The 13010-nt window shown below is 42.7% G+C and overlaps 1 protein-coding gene across 1 annotated transcript in view; it reads left to right on the top strand.

The window, feature by feature from the left end:
* The window catches only part of MICU1 (mitochondrial calcium uptake 1), a 199730-nt gene that overhangs the window by 174882 nt on the left and 11838 nt on the right, over nt 1-13010 (top strand). The window contains exon 11 of the mRNA XM_032232122.1: nt 10229-10318. Within this exon, the coding sequence (XP_032088013.1) occupies nt 10229-10318 (90 nt within the window). The remainder of the gene's footprint in view (nt 1-10228; nt 10319-13010) is intronic.

Below are 13010 nucleotides of genomic sequence, written 5' to 3'. Positions count from 1 at the left end.
AATTTTTTAAAAAATCAATTCAGATTTAATTACATCAATATTTTTAGGGTCACTTCACTCAGTCCTCGGCTGCAAGTTACATTTACCTGGTAATTTCACTGTTATTACTTATAGGTGAATGAAGTTTCTGCTTTCGGTATGAAATACTGATTCCTTGTATTTGAGATGATTGCATTTGAAATAATTTTTGAAGCCTGCTTCCTTTCCTAGCTTGAAGTTTGAGGGGCAAATTGAATGTTGCATACATTCTTAAAGCATACACAAGCTCTTAATCTCATTTGAAACCATAGAATGGAGAAAGTAAATTTTTCTCCTTATTCCCTTATTCTACCATGGCCTCTCATCAACCTGTGTAAATAGCTAATATGTAAATAGCTATTATGTAAATAGTTAATAGCTCTGTGTGATATTTTTCATGAAAATAACCAGTGCAGAGAGTTGCATTTACATTCTCCTGCATTGTGATCAGAGGTGGTATTCAGCTAGTTCAGATTGGTACACACGAACTGGTAGTGGAAATCGCGGGTGGGCCTGCCCCCCCCCCCGGCTCTATGTCATCCTCTTTAGGCACATTTTCAAGCCGCGCACATGCATGCAAGCCACATGTACAATCAAAGCGTGGCACGACAAAACCGCGCTCGACTAAAGCGCGCACGATTAAACCGCGTTGCTGACGTCATCAACAGGGCGACAACAGCGAGCGTGGAGAAAGAAGGGCGCTTTAAATAGTGCTTTGAAAGCAAGCCGATTCAACTTAAGGTAAGGGTTACGTTTAAGGTTAGGTTTAGGGTTAGGGTTAGGGTTAGGGTTAGGTTAAGGGTTAGGGTTAGGTTTAGGGTTAGGTTAAGGGTTAGGGTTAGGTTTAGGGTTAGGTTAAGGGTTAGGGTTAGGTTAAGGGTTAGGTTTAGGGTTAGGTTAAGGGTTAGGTTTAGGATTAGGTTTAGGGGGGTTAGGTTTAGGTTTAGGTGTTAATTTTAGGTTTAGCGTTTACAGCGTGCTTCTGTCTCCGCACTGTTGTCGCCCTGTGATGACGTCAGCTACGCGGTTTCGTTGAGCGCGCTTTAGTCGAACGCGGTTTTGTGGTGGAACCCAATCAAAGCACATGCACAGAAGGCCTAGCACATGTGTGGACGGGGCACGTGCACTCACTTTTGCGAACCAGAAGGGAAAGTAAGTTAATATCACCCCTGATTGTCAAGTGAACTGGGTTCCACATATAGCAAATGTTTTCTTAAAATATGTGTTAAAGTAGTGCTTTTTCCAAACTTGGCAACATTCTAAATATTTAGACTTCAATTCCCAGGAAATTCTGGGAACTTGAATTCCACACATTTATAAAGTTGCCAAGTATGAAAAACACAGCTGAAGTATTAAATGCACTGAGACTCTTAACCTGCTGACTGTTTTCTTCTGGACATTTTTACATGCATATTAATTGAGAGTCACCTTGCTCTAATAAATTGCCCACCCTGAATCATGGTGTATGGGTGCTTAGAACTTGGCACAAATAGAGCTTGCCACAGCAAAGCAATTTAAAGCCTCTGCAATCTTTGCTGGACATCTACTTATTTACAATTAAGATAACTTTGCTCAAGCTCGGGGAAAGCTTTAAATGCTGTGTCAGAAGATGCGACAGTTTGTTTTAAACTGGGATCGCAGCAGAGGAAGGGCAGTTTTAAAACCCTAGTCAAACGCTACAAGCATTCCCGAGTTCTTCCCCAGTTGCCTCTACTTTTAGGAACCCAGTTGTGTGATTGCTAATCTTATTAGCATCAGGTGTCATAAGGATACAAACTATCCCATATTTACCATATGGTACCTTTTATATATACAGTGAAGCAATGGTAGTAAACCCTCTCAATATTAAAATGTGTGTTGATGGGAGAAAAGCAGAATTACTTCTGCTTCCTGGCCTTATTGGAGCTCTCTAAGCATGGTTGTTTGCTTATAGATCTTTAGGTAATGAGTGAAAGAATTACCCCAATAAAACATGGGCAAAAAAACCCAACTGTTGGAAGAAATATACATCTGGGTTCATTTCCAAGTGGGGAGAAAGACACTGGAAACATAGCGGCTGGTTGGAAAGATGGTTTATTGATGGACAGGACCACATGGGTTTGAGATCCTGGGCAGCTGAACACATGGAGTTGAGAGAGAGAGAGAGGTATTTACACCCTCTCATGGGCCTTGCCCTTGAGCTTCCTGTTCCTGTGCAAGAAATGTATTCTATTGGTTGTCAGACTCCCAAGGGACCATGCAGGGGTCATAGCTAAATTTCTATGTTGTCTGAATTAAGTTTGAATGAATATCTTGCTGGATGATGCAATGAAGAAGCTTGGTTGTGCCATGTGGTGAAGTGTGCTGATAGATAATCCTATTATGTCCTGGAGAGTCATGTCTTAATCCCATCACCCTGAGGCTGAAGCCCAATTGTCTTGTATATAGGCTGGCCCATGCCCACTGGGGCTATTAAAAAAGGTGGGGGCTGCTTTCCAAGGGCATGTTTCTCCTTTAGGAAAATATAATATTCTTTTTAATATTTGTCAAAATATTTCATTCTTCTAGGAGTGGGGTGGATGCTAACCAGGGGTGGGATTCAGTCGGTTTGGATGAACCGGTAGCTCTAACCATCAGCTCAGAGCAAACTTGTTCGCTCCGACGATCAGGTGGGTCCGCCTGCCCACCCTTGCGCTTTACTTACCTATATCCTCTCAGCTGATTAGCACGGCAGACCGGATTGCCGTGCCTCAGCTGTGTTACTCCCCAAGAAGCAACGTGGAAGGTAAGTTTTGCTAAAATTGCACACGTGTGTACAACGCGCTTTAGGCGCGGGCGCACACTAGTCACACGATCACCAAACCAGTTGTTAAACCGGCAAGATCCCACCACTGGTGCTAATTTTCTACACAACCAAGCTCAGAGAGCACCAATGACCCCACAGTTCAAGCCTAGGCTACAAATGCTTTCTTGTTTCTGTTCTTGGCCTTAGTTTGCTAAATCCATTTTCTTTAAGCTATTTTCTGTAATGTAGCTCAGATGTCCGTTCCTTTTGATCTTCAGACAGCCTTGTTCATTTTCATCACTCTGTAGTTCTCCCTCTTCCCGCCCCCCAACCCAAAAAAAGTTTCATGCCTAAACTGATTTCTACCAGCTCAGCAGCAAATGAAAAATCTGAGTAGGCCGATTTTTGTAGAAAGTTGAAACACAGAGAGATGTTCCACAGATGGGTCAATGGGTTCTCTTAAGATCCTTGCTAACTGCCCTTGGCGGGATGGCTTTCATAATTAATTAACAGCTAGCCTACTTAGAACCAAACTAATGAGATTTCTTTCAAAGCTTTCAAACACGTTAGCATTCCAATTAAGTTAACTGGAGGCATATCTTCCAAAGTATTAATATGCAGTTAGTTTGCTGTACTCTGAGCCAAACTCTCTGCCCCTCCTTTTGGATTTCCTTAATTTTTTGTCATACAGACTACCACGGCAAAATATTTTCATATCTGCTGACTTTATCATACAAATGCAAAAATACATCTTGCAAAGCTTAAAATGCTGTGCTGATTCTCCTTATGACAGGGGCAATTTAATTTCTACAGATTAATTAGTTTAATATTGCAGACAGGGTCATGTGTATTTTGGACTATTAGGCTAGCAGCTGGAATTAAATATTACTAGATGACCTAGAGGATAGAGTTTGATTTTTCTGTCACTAGATTTCTCTTTAAAAGATTGAATGATGCAGCAGTTTTCCAGGTGGACCTGAATGAGTATTGGTTACACATAACAATGTTTCTCCTGCTGTTTGCTTGGCCCTACCGTGTTTCCCTGAAAATAAGACATGGTCTTATTTTCTTTTGACACCCCCCCCAAAAAAAATAAGCGCTTGGCCTTATTTTTGGGGAGTCTTATTATTTTTGAGGTGCAGGAGGCGGAGAGCATAGTCACCTCATGGCTGCTGCTGTGTTGCGCATTGCCATTTTTTTGCAGTGGCTATTAGCGTGATAAAAGTGGTGCGGTGGCTAGGGTTGAGGGAGCGGCCGTTAGCCCACCCCATGTGGGGTGCCTGGGGCATGTTTCCCCCTCCCTTTTCCCCTCTCCAGCCTCGCCTTCTCACCTCATGTTTGCGCGGCAAGCAACCAGAGGAAATGGTGGGGACCGGCTGCTCATGCGGTTAAATATTTTCGGGGAGAGCTTATTTTAGCGCAGGCACTCAAAAGCTCGATTGGGCTTATTATCCAGGGAAGTCTTATTTTGGGGGAAACAGGGTAGATTGTTATGGAATTGTTTAGCTTAATTGAACTAGGTTTTCTAATGCTAAGACTTGATTATTTGCTTTCTTTCCCCCCACATTGTAAATGTTGTTACTCTGTGCTTACTCATAAGCTTTCAGAAATATATGAGTGTTTCAGATTCTGCCTTCAACGTAGAACTGTTTATTTATTGTACAGTATAAACAGCTTTGTTCAGGTATAGAAAGAAGGTGGTTAGGGACATTGAGCTCCAAAGTTGAAAAAGATAAATTGATTTATAATTTCAGACACTAAAACTGCCCGCTTTCACAACCGGGAGTTTCTCTAGGATTTTGCCATTTTCAGCAATATATTAAAGAGATTGAAATTTGTTTTATGCCAGGTCTAATTTTTTTATCCATGTCTTCCAAAATTGACTGTGCAAATAGATAGTAGCTCACAGGCACTGAAGCAGAGGTATTTCTCTCTGTCAGATACCTCATTGGATATACACAATCATTTAATGCCGGGATATATCTTTTAGAACAGGGGTGTCAAATTCGTGTTGTCATGTCATCATGTGATGTATCGTGTACTTTCCCCTCCTTCGCTAAATGCTGGCCGGGTGTGGCCAGCACATAACACATCTAGCCTGTAGGCTGCGAGTTTGACATCCCTGTTTTAGAAAGTCAAATCAGAACCAGCAAAGGATTGATTATCTGTGGCCTGGAAGAATCAGTCACAGAAAAATGGGCTGATTTTAAAAAAATATGTTCTAGTTATAGAGGAATAATTTTATCTGTGTATTGCATGTAGCACACACACACACAAACACACACATAGAGACATATGTATGTATGTATGTATGTATGTATGTATGTATCAGTGGTGGGTTTCAAAAATTGTTCGAACCTACTCTGTGGGTGTGGCCTCCTTTGTGGGAGTGGCTTGCCACCCATGTGACCGAATGGGAGTGGCTTGCCACCCATGTGACCGGATATGAAGATGCCGACGACACTTGTCAGAACCACCTTAAATTACCTCACACACAGCACTGGCATGCATAAGAATAGGATGTAAACTTGTTTTTCAAAAGGCATCTTTGGTTTGCGTTAAAACAACTTCAACACACGCAATGTTCCGATTGCACCACAAACGCAGTAGTCATCCTTACCTTTCACAGAGGCACTGAGTTTTATAAATATGAGCATGATAGTGTAGAATAATCATATCCAAGGACCAGTGGTGGGTTTCAAAAAAATTTGGAACCTCTTCTGTAGGTGTGGCCTGCTTTCCGGGTCCACCGATGGGACCTCTTCTAACCTGTTCGGTAGATTTGACAAACCGGTTCTACTGAATAGGTGCGAACTGGTAGGAACCCACCTCTGGTATGTATGTATGTATGTATGTATGTATGTATGTATGTATGTATGTATAGTATGTCATGGTTATAAGTGGAGCTTGAAAATCTATGCTTATACTTTTTATATATATTATATATGCCTACCAATAAGTTTTGCAATAACCTTTAGAAAATGTGATGTTGAACAATTTAAATGCATCACAAAAGAAGTGGGAATAACATACCCATTAGCATTGAAAATAGATGCCAGAATAAAGCCACTAGGATTAGACTATGTGTTTAAAAGTCTAAATGCTAGGGTTCGTGCTCTCAGTAGGCCAAGTGGTTCCACCACAAAACCATGTTCGACTAAAGCACGCTCGACGAAACCGCGTAGCTGACATCATCACAGCGCGACGAAAAAAGCACGCTGTGAACGCTAAAGCTAAAATTAACCCCTAAACCTAACCCCCCTAAACCTAACCCTAAACCTAACCCTTAACCTAACGCTAACCCTAACCCTTAACCTAACCCTAAACCTAACCCTAACCCTTAACCTAACCCTAAACCTAACCCTAACCCTTAACCTAACCCTAAACCCAAACCTAAACCTAACCCTTACCTTAACTTGAATCGGCTTGCTTTCAAAATGCTTTTTAAAGCGCCCTTTTTCTCCGCAGTCGCTGTTGTCGCGCTGCTGATGATGTCAGCGACGCGGTTTAATCGGGCGCGCTTTAGTGGAGTGCGGTTTTGTCGTGCCACGGGCCAAGTATTTCCATCAATTGTTTATGGCGTAAGTTAGCTAATGTCCGTGAAGCTGAAAGAAGGAACAGCTTTCTCTGTGCCACCAAGTAAGAAACAATCAAAGGGTCCCAGGCTTTTTACTATACCACAAAGATACTTAGTGGAAGATTGCTTAAATATGAGCCAGCAGTGAGCAGCAGCAGCTGCCAAAAAAGCTAATATGATCCTTGGTTGTATAAACAGAGACAAAAAAAATCAAAATCACATGAAGTATTAGGACCGCCTAATAAAGACTTAGTAAGGCCACACCAGGAATACTGCATTCAGTTTGGTCACCATATTACAAAAAAGATGTTGAGCCTTTGGAAAACTGCACAGAATAGCAACTAAGGTGATTAAAGGCCTGGAGACTAAAACATATGAAGAAGCGTTGCAGGAATTGGCTATGGCTGGTTTAGAGAAAAGAAGGACAAGGCATGACATACTATAGTCTTTATTGTCATTGTACAAAATAAATATGACATTGGTTGATAGCATTATTCCAATATTTGAGGGGCTGCCACAAAGAAGAAGAGGTCAACTTATTTTCCAAAGCACTTGAGGGCAGGACAAGAAACAATGGATGGAAACTAATGGAGAGAAGCAACTGGGAATTAAGGAGAAACTTCCTAACAGTTAATCAGTGGAACAAAAGTTACCTTCAGAAGTTGGAGGTTAAAAACTGGAGGTTTTTAAAGAGAGACTGGACAGCCACATGTCAGAAATGATATGGTCTCTCCTACTTGAGATGAAGGTTGGACTAGAAGGTCTCCAAGGTCCCTTCCAACTTTATTCTGACTAAACTACTACAAAGAAACCTATTGAGACCTTAGCTTAACATCCTTTCCAGCAGAGGTGTGGGTGAGACCAACTAATAAAGAAAACCAATGTGGGGCAAAAAGAGAATATAAGTGGAAGGAAAAAATCCTGAGTAAGCACTTCTAAGATTTTCTGTTGTGATGTTGCTCTCAGAGGAAGAAGAAAATACCATACGTAGTTGATTGATTAGTTCATTCACCATCTATTAACTTCCTGCAAAAAATTAACTTAGGGCTGAGCTTGCTGTACCTTTCAAAAATTAATTTGCTATATACACAGTGGTGCTGAAAGGTTTGTATACACTTTTGAAATTTCAATATTTCTGCATAAATGCAACCTAAATATGATTCATTCTCCACACAAGTCATAAAACTATAACTAAAAAGCACCTAGTTAAACAAATGAGTCAAAAACATTCTACTTGCTCATTTGTTTGCTGAGGAAAATAATCCAAAACTACATTTTTGTTTCTGGCAAAAAAAACCACCACTTATGCGTAGTCAAATCAAAAATGTAGTTATTTGAGGGGCAAATTTATTTACCCATTTTGTTCACTTACAAAATTTATATCCAGAATTCATATTATATTGTTTTAAAAAGTAGCAAACCTTAGAATTCTAGTCATATTAAACGTGACCCGACAAATACGCACACCACAAAAGCGCACTGACGAAACTGCGGTGAGAAAACCGTGAAATCATAAACACGCCCACAACAACGCGCCGACAAAACCGCGCCCACAAAAGCACGATTTAAGTTAAGGTAAGGGTTAGGTTCAGGGTTCTGTTTAGGGTTAGGGTTAGGTTTAGGGTTAGGTTTAGGGTTAGGGTTAGGTTTAGGGTTAGGTTTAGGGTTAGGTTAGGGTTAGGGTTAGGGTTATTCGGTTGTTATTAGTTGTTCATTGAAGGTGCACTTTTGTCGGTGCGCTGTTGTCGGTGCGCTTCGCTCATTCGTCGGCGCGATTTTGAACTCGCGGTTTTCTCGCCATGGTTTCATCAGCGCACTTTTGTCAAGCGCGCATTTGTCGGTGAACCGTATTAAATCTGTCTTAAATCTCACACATCTATTCTTTCTTTTATCCTTTGGTTTTTGTAATCTGGAAAGTGTTCTGCTACCTCTTAGCCCCTCTGCCTGGATGATTTTACCATTCCGTTTCATAGTACAGGATCCCAAATGCTGGAATCCCACTTTAAGGTCCTAAAATGGAAATGGGACATGCTCCACACTCTTAAAAGAAGAAACCATAGATCCTTATTCCTCAACTGAGCCTTTCAGATTTAGCCACAGTTCTTTATTTTTGCCCTTTCTGTTTGCTCCATATACCTCGGAACAGGGAGGAGGGAATGAAATAACTAGGAAGCTTCCACATTGGAGAAGCCAATCTATTCAAGTGAGCACACAGGTGACGGGGTCAACCTCTGGGCTTTTGCTCCCCCTGCCAGAAATCCTGAATAAATACCCCCACTGCCAGAGATCTATTTTCTATCTTCTACTATATTATATTATCCTATATATAACGCCTGGCCCATTAAGGAGAGCGAGTGTGGCGTCCTAGAGCGGCAATTGTTCATCATATCATGGGAGGGAGAAGGGAGAGCCTGGGCCATTAAGGAGAGCGAGTGCGGTGTCCTAGAGTGGCAATTGTTCGTCATGTCATGGGAGGGAGAAGGGAGAGCCTGGGCCATTAAGGAGAGCGAATGCGGTGTCTTGAGCGGCAATTGTTCGTCATGTCATGGGAAGGAGAAGGGAGAGCCTGGGCCATTAAGGAGAGCGAGTGCGGCGGCCTAGAGTGGCAATAGTTTGTGATGTCAGTTCCTTCGCAGCTTCCTCTGGAAGCCAGCTATGACGTTCACCCTCCAGTGGACCAATGGGGAATGCCTGATGGATTAGGGGCAAAGTGCTAGAATCGTAGACAGGGCGGGAAAGAGGAGTGCATGGGAGGGGAAAGGAAGAGGGCAGGGATGATGGGCATAGGAGTAGTGGGGAGAAAGGGCCCTCTCAATGGCTCCCTGTCAGACAAATGCTTCGACGTGTATAAATACCTGGGCAACACCAGGTTACCAGCTAGTTCTGAATAAAGGCCTCCAAATAAATCCTGTTTCCAATGTTTAATCTCTTCAAGAAGAGATTGCGCAGCCACTTGTCTGAATGGTATAGGGCAGGGGTGTCAAACACATGTCACATGACGCATCACGACTTTTCCCCCCTTCGTTAAATCAGGGGTGGGCATGGACAGCACGTGACACATCTTTGGGTTTACAGCACTCCAGATGCATGAAGACCAACCGGCCAGTGTGCATGCACATGCCATAAACCCGAAAACGAAGTAGCTGACGCACACATGCGCACCAGCTAGCTGGTCTTTGGGTTTACGGCGCTTCAGCATGTGTGCGCATTCTGGTTTGGGCACTGAGTGACAAAAAGGTTCGCCATCACTGATCTAGAACATAGCTTTGTTGCACCTATGGAGATGATGAAATAAAAGGTCCTAGGAGGATTTATATGTGTTAACATATGACAGAATTCACCAGGATCATTTCCTGGGTAACCAATACTCAAAACAGCTGCATTCATGCAAGAAGCACAGATGTACTCCCAGGGATCCAAATGACACCAATAAAGGCTGTTCACACAAGTACGGTGCTCTTAGGACCTAGCCATCTGGAGTTAACTCCAGCTATGCCATGCAGGCTTTCTATATTTTCTCTCTCTCTGCCTCCCAACTTCTCCACTACTGTGTCAAATGAATTGCCCATCATGAGAACAAACGGCTGCATCTGATATAATTGGCTTCAGTGGTGCAGTTAGATGAGAAATTACATGTTGGCTTCAGCACTTTTCATCCTTCCATTTAGCAAGTGCATTTAGCTTCAAAACGGCCCGGTTGCTTCATGTTGAAATTGGGGATTGGTGGATAAGAGAGTGGGGGAAATCCTATCTTGACTTTGCTCATCAGGGGGGGGGAAATGATCAGAGACTTGAGTATGTTTATATTAAGTCTTTCATTTCCCACAAAATGTTGACATCTGGCTTGCCTTTTGTTTTCGTTCTTGCAGATACGATGCAACAAGTAGCCAAGACAGTGGCAAAGGTGGAACTATCAGACCATGTATGTGATGTTGTGTTTGCTCTTTTTGATTGTGATGGTGAGTATCTTTCATTTACCTGTAGTCTCGCTCCTGTGTAAGAAAATAACAGAATAAAGAGCTTGTAGGGACCTTTAAGGTCTTCGAGTCCAGCCCCCTGCGCAAGCAGGAGACTCTATATCAGTGATGGCTAACCTTTTTGTCATCGCGTGCCAGAAGTGTGTGTGCATGACAAAGCACATTTGTGCCCACATCCATAATGCAATGTGACATCTTCAGGTGCTCCGCACCCCTGCACATGTGTGTGTGTCCCTCCCCTGGTGCCCCCTTTGTGTATGCACATGTGTCCCCGCTCCATGGGCCATTTTGGGCCTAGCAGGCCCCCCTAAAGCCTCCTGGGACCAAAAATGGGGCACTGGGGAGGACCACACCTCCCTGTGCTCCCCACACGCATGTGCACGTGACTCTCCCAACCTCCACGAATGCACACACATTTCCCACCTGTGCCCCATCCCACGCGCATGTATGGCAGAGACCTGAAAATCAGCTGGCCAACGGGAGGTGTGCGCGCATACCCGGTGGAGCTCAACTGGGGCAACTGTTCACATGCCCCCAGAGAGGGCTCCACGTGCCATCCCCGGCTCTATACCATTCTAGGCAAGTGGCTGTCTAATGTCTTCTTAAAAGCCTCCAGTGATGGAGTACCACATCTTCTGAAGGCAAGCCATTCCACCGGTTTATTGTTCTTACTATTAGGAAAATTTCTCCTTAGTTTTAGGTTGCTTCGCTTCTTTATTAATTTCCATCCATTGTTTCTTGCCTTGCCTTCTGGTGCTTTGGAAAATAGGTTGATCCCTCCAAATATTGGAAATTTGCTATTATGTCATCCCTAGTCCTTCTTTTTGCTAGACTAGACAAACCCAATTTCTGCAACAATTCCTCATATGTTTTAGCCTCCAGCCCCCTAATCATCTTTGTTGCTCTTCTCTGCAATATTGCATTGCGATCAGTGGAGAGCCAGGTTCAAAAGCCCTCTCAACTCCAAAGATCACAAGGTGACCTTGGAGAACTCACCTTCATTCAGCCTTGCAGGATTGACACACGGACGGGAGCTCGTCCTCACTGCCATTTTACATGTTTTCTTCTATCAACCATTGGCCCCTGAAGGTTAACTTTGCTATGCTTCAGAACTATGCCAGTCATACATTCATACTGGTAGGATGAGGTAGTTTCATGGATAGCTTCTCTGCAATCCATTCTGCTCCATTCAGCAATTCTTCTGGCAAAGAAAATCAGCCACCAATCATTCTCCCAGGATTGGCAGCCTTCTTAAGTTTCCATCAGCCAATCAACTGGAATATTTTCAGATCAATTCAGGGTGTTTTTTTTAATGAACTCAAATTCATTGTTTATTTGGTCAACTTTTTTTTATTTTGGGCAACTCCGGCTCTTTATTTATTTGTTTAGCCAGAAGAATGCTGATCTCTTAATCTCCCGGAAGTCTACGATATTCCCAAGGCAAGCATTGTCTGTAGCCTGCAAAGCAGCCGACAGGTTATATAGAGATTTGCTGCTGCTTCCTTCCCTTACATTGGCCCTGAATTGCCTGTCTAGGCTACTTCTTGGCTGATTTCCAAACTTTATAGTGCTCAAAAATCAAATCCATTGGGGATCGTTGAGTGTTTGTTTTACTGTTTCCAAAAACTGTTAGCCTTAAAATAAGGACTCAATCAAATAAGGTTGGGTGAAATATTATAAATGTGAAGGCACACCGAAGAGCCATTGCTTTCTAAATTCAAGAAAAGCCTAAAACAGAAGCCTAATTAATGCAGATGATCAGAGAAACAGGTAGCTTTATTTTCCTTACCCCTGGGAATATTGACTTTCAAGCAGCATCTGGCCATACATGAGATTGATGTTCCCTTCTTCAAAAAAAGAAGCTGCACAAGACAGGCGGATGGTCTTTGTTGCAGCCACAGATGAAAGAACTTTCCAACAACTGGACAAGGTAAAATGGTCCAGCAACAAGACCTGTCAGCCAATTGGAACTCTAACCTCCAAAGACAGCTAGTCTAGAACAGGAGTGGGCCCTTTATGACCTATGGACTTCAACTCCCAGAGTTCCTGAGCCAGCCGCACAAGTGCTTTGCCCTCCCCCACCCCGCCCGGTTCCCACGGCTTGGTGCCTTTGGGATACCGCAAAGTCAGTGAATGGTGCTCTGCCTGGCCGGGAGGGTGGGGGTGGGGTGTCTAATGGGGCTTATTTTCAGGGGAGTGCTTATATTTTTGCCCACCCCAAAAATCTGGCATGGCCTTTTTCCATGTGTGTATTTCTGTGTGTGTGTGTGTGTGTGTGTGTGTGTTCACACACACACATACATTCATACATACCGTGTTTCCCTGAAAATAAGATTGGGTCTTATATTATTTTTTGCATTCGGGCTTATTTTCTGGTTAGGTCTTGTTTTCTGGGAAATACAGTACTAAATGCTTCCGTCTGATTGACGATCTTAAGAGTGTGTGTGTGTGTGTGTGTGTTATACATTTTTCTTTAGTAAACATAAAAACTTAATATCTACATGAACAGTGTGTTGTCTGGGTTCAGTTAGTTTTGAAAAGTAATAGTGGTAATAATATTCATAGCACTGATAACCACATAATAATAATAGTATTTGCTTATCCATACTAATAAACCTTCATTGTATAGTTAATCATTCTTTTAAACTTTTGAGTTTCTAACTTCTGTTTCTGT

This window comes from Thamnophis elegans, chromosome 15 (assembly GCF_009769535.1).
Source record: "Thamnophis elegans isolate rThaEle1 chromosome 15, rThaEle1.pri, whole genome shotgun sequence".
Taxonomy (NCBI): Eukaryota; Metazoa; Chordata; class Lepidosauria; order Squamata; family Colubridae; genus Thamnophis; species Thamnophis elegans.
Note: the sequence above shows the minus strand (reverse complement) of the source record. Positions and strands in the feature narration are given on the sequence as shown.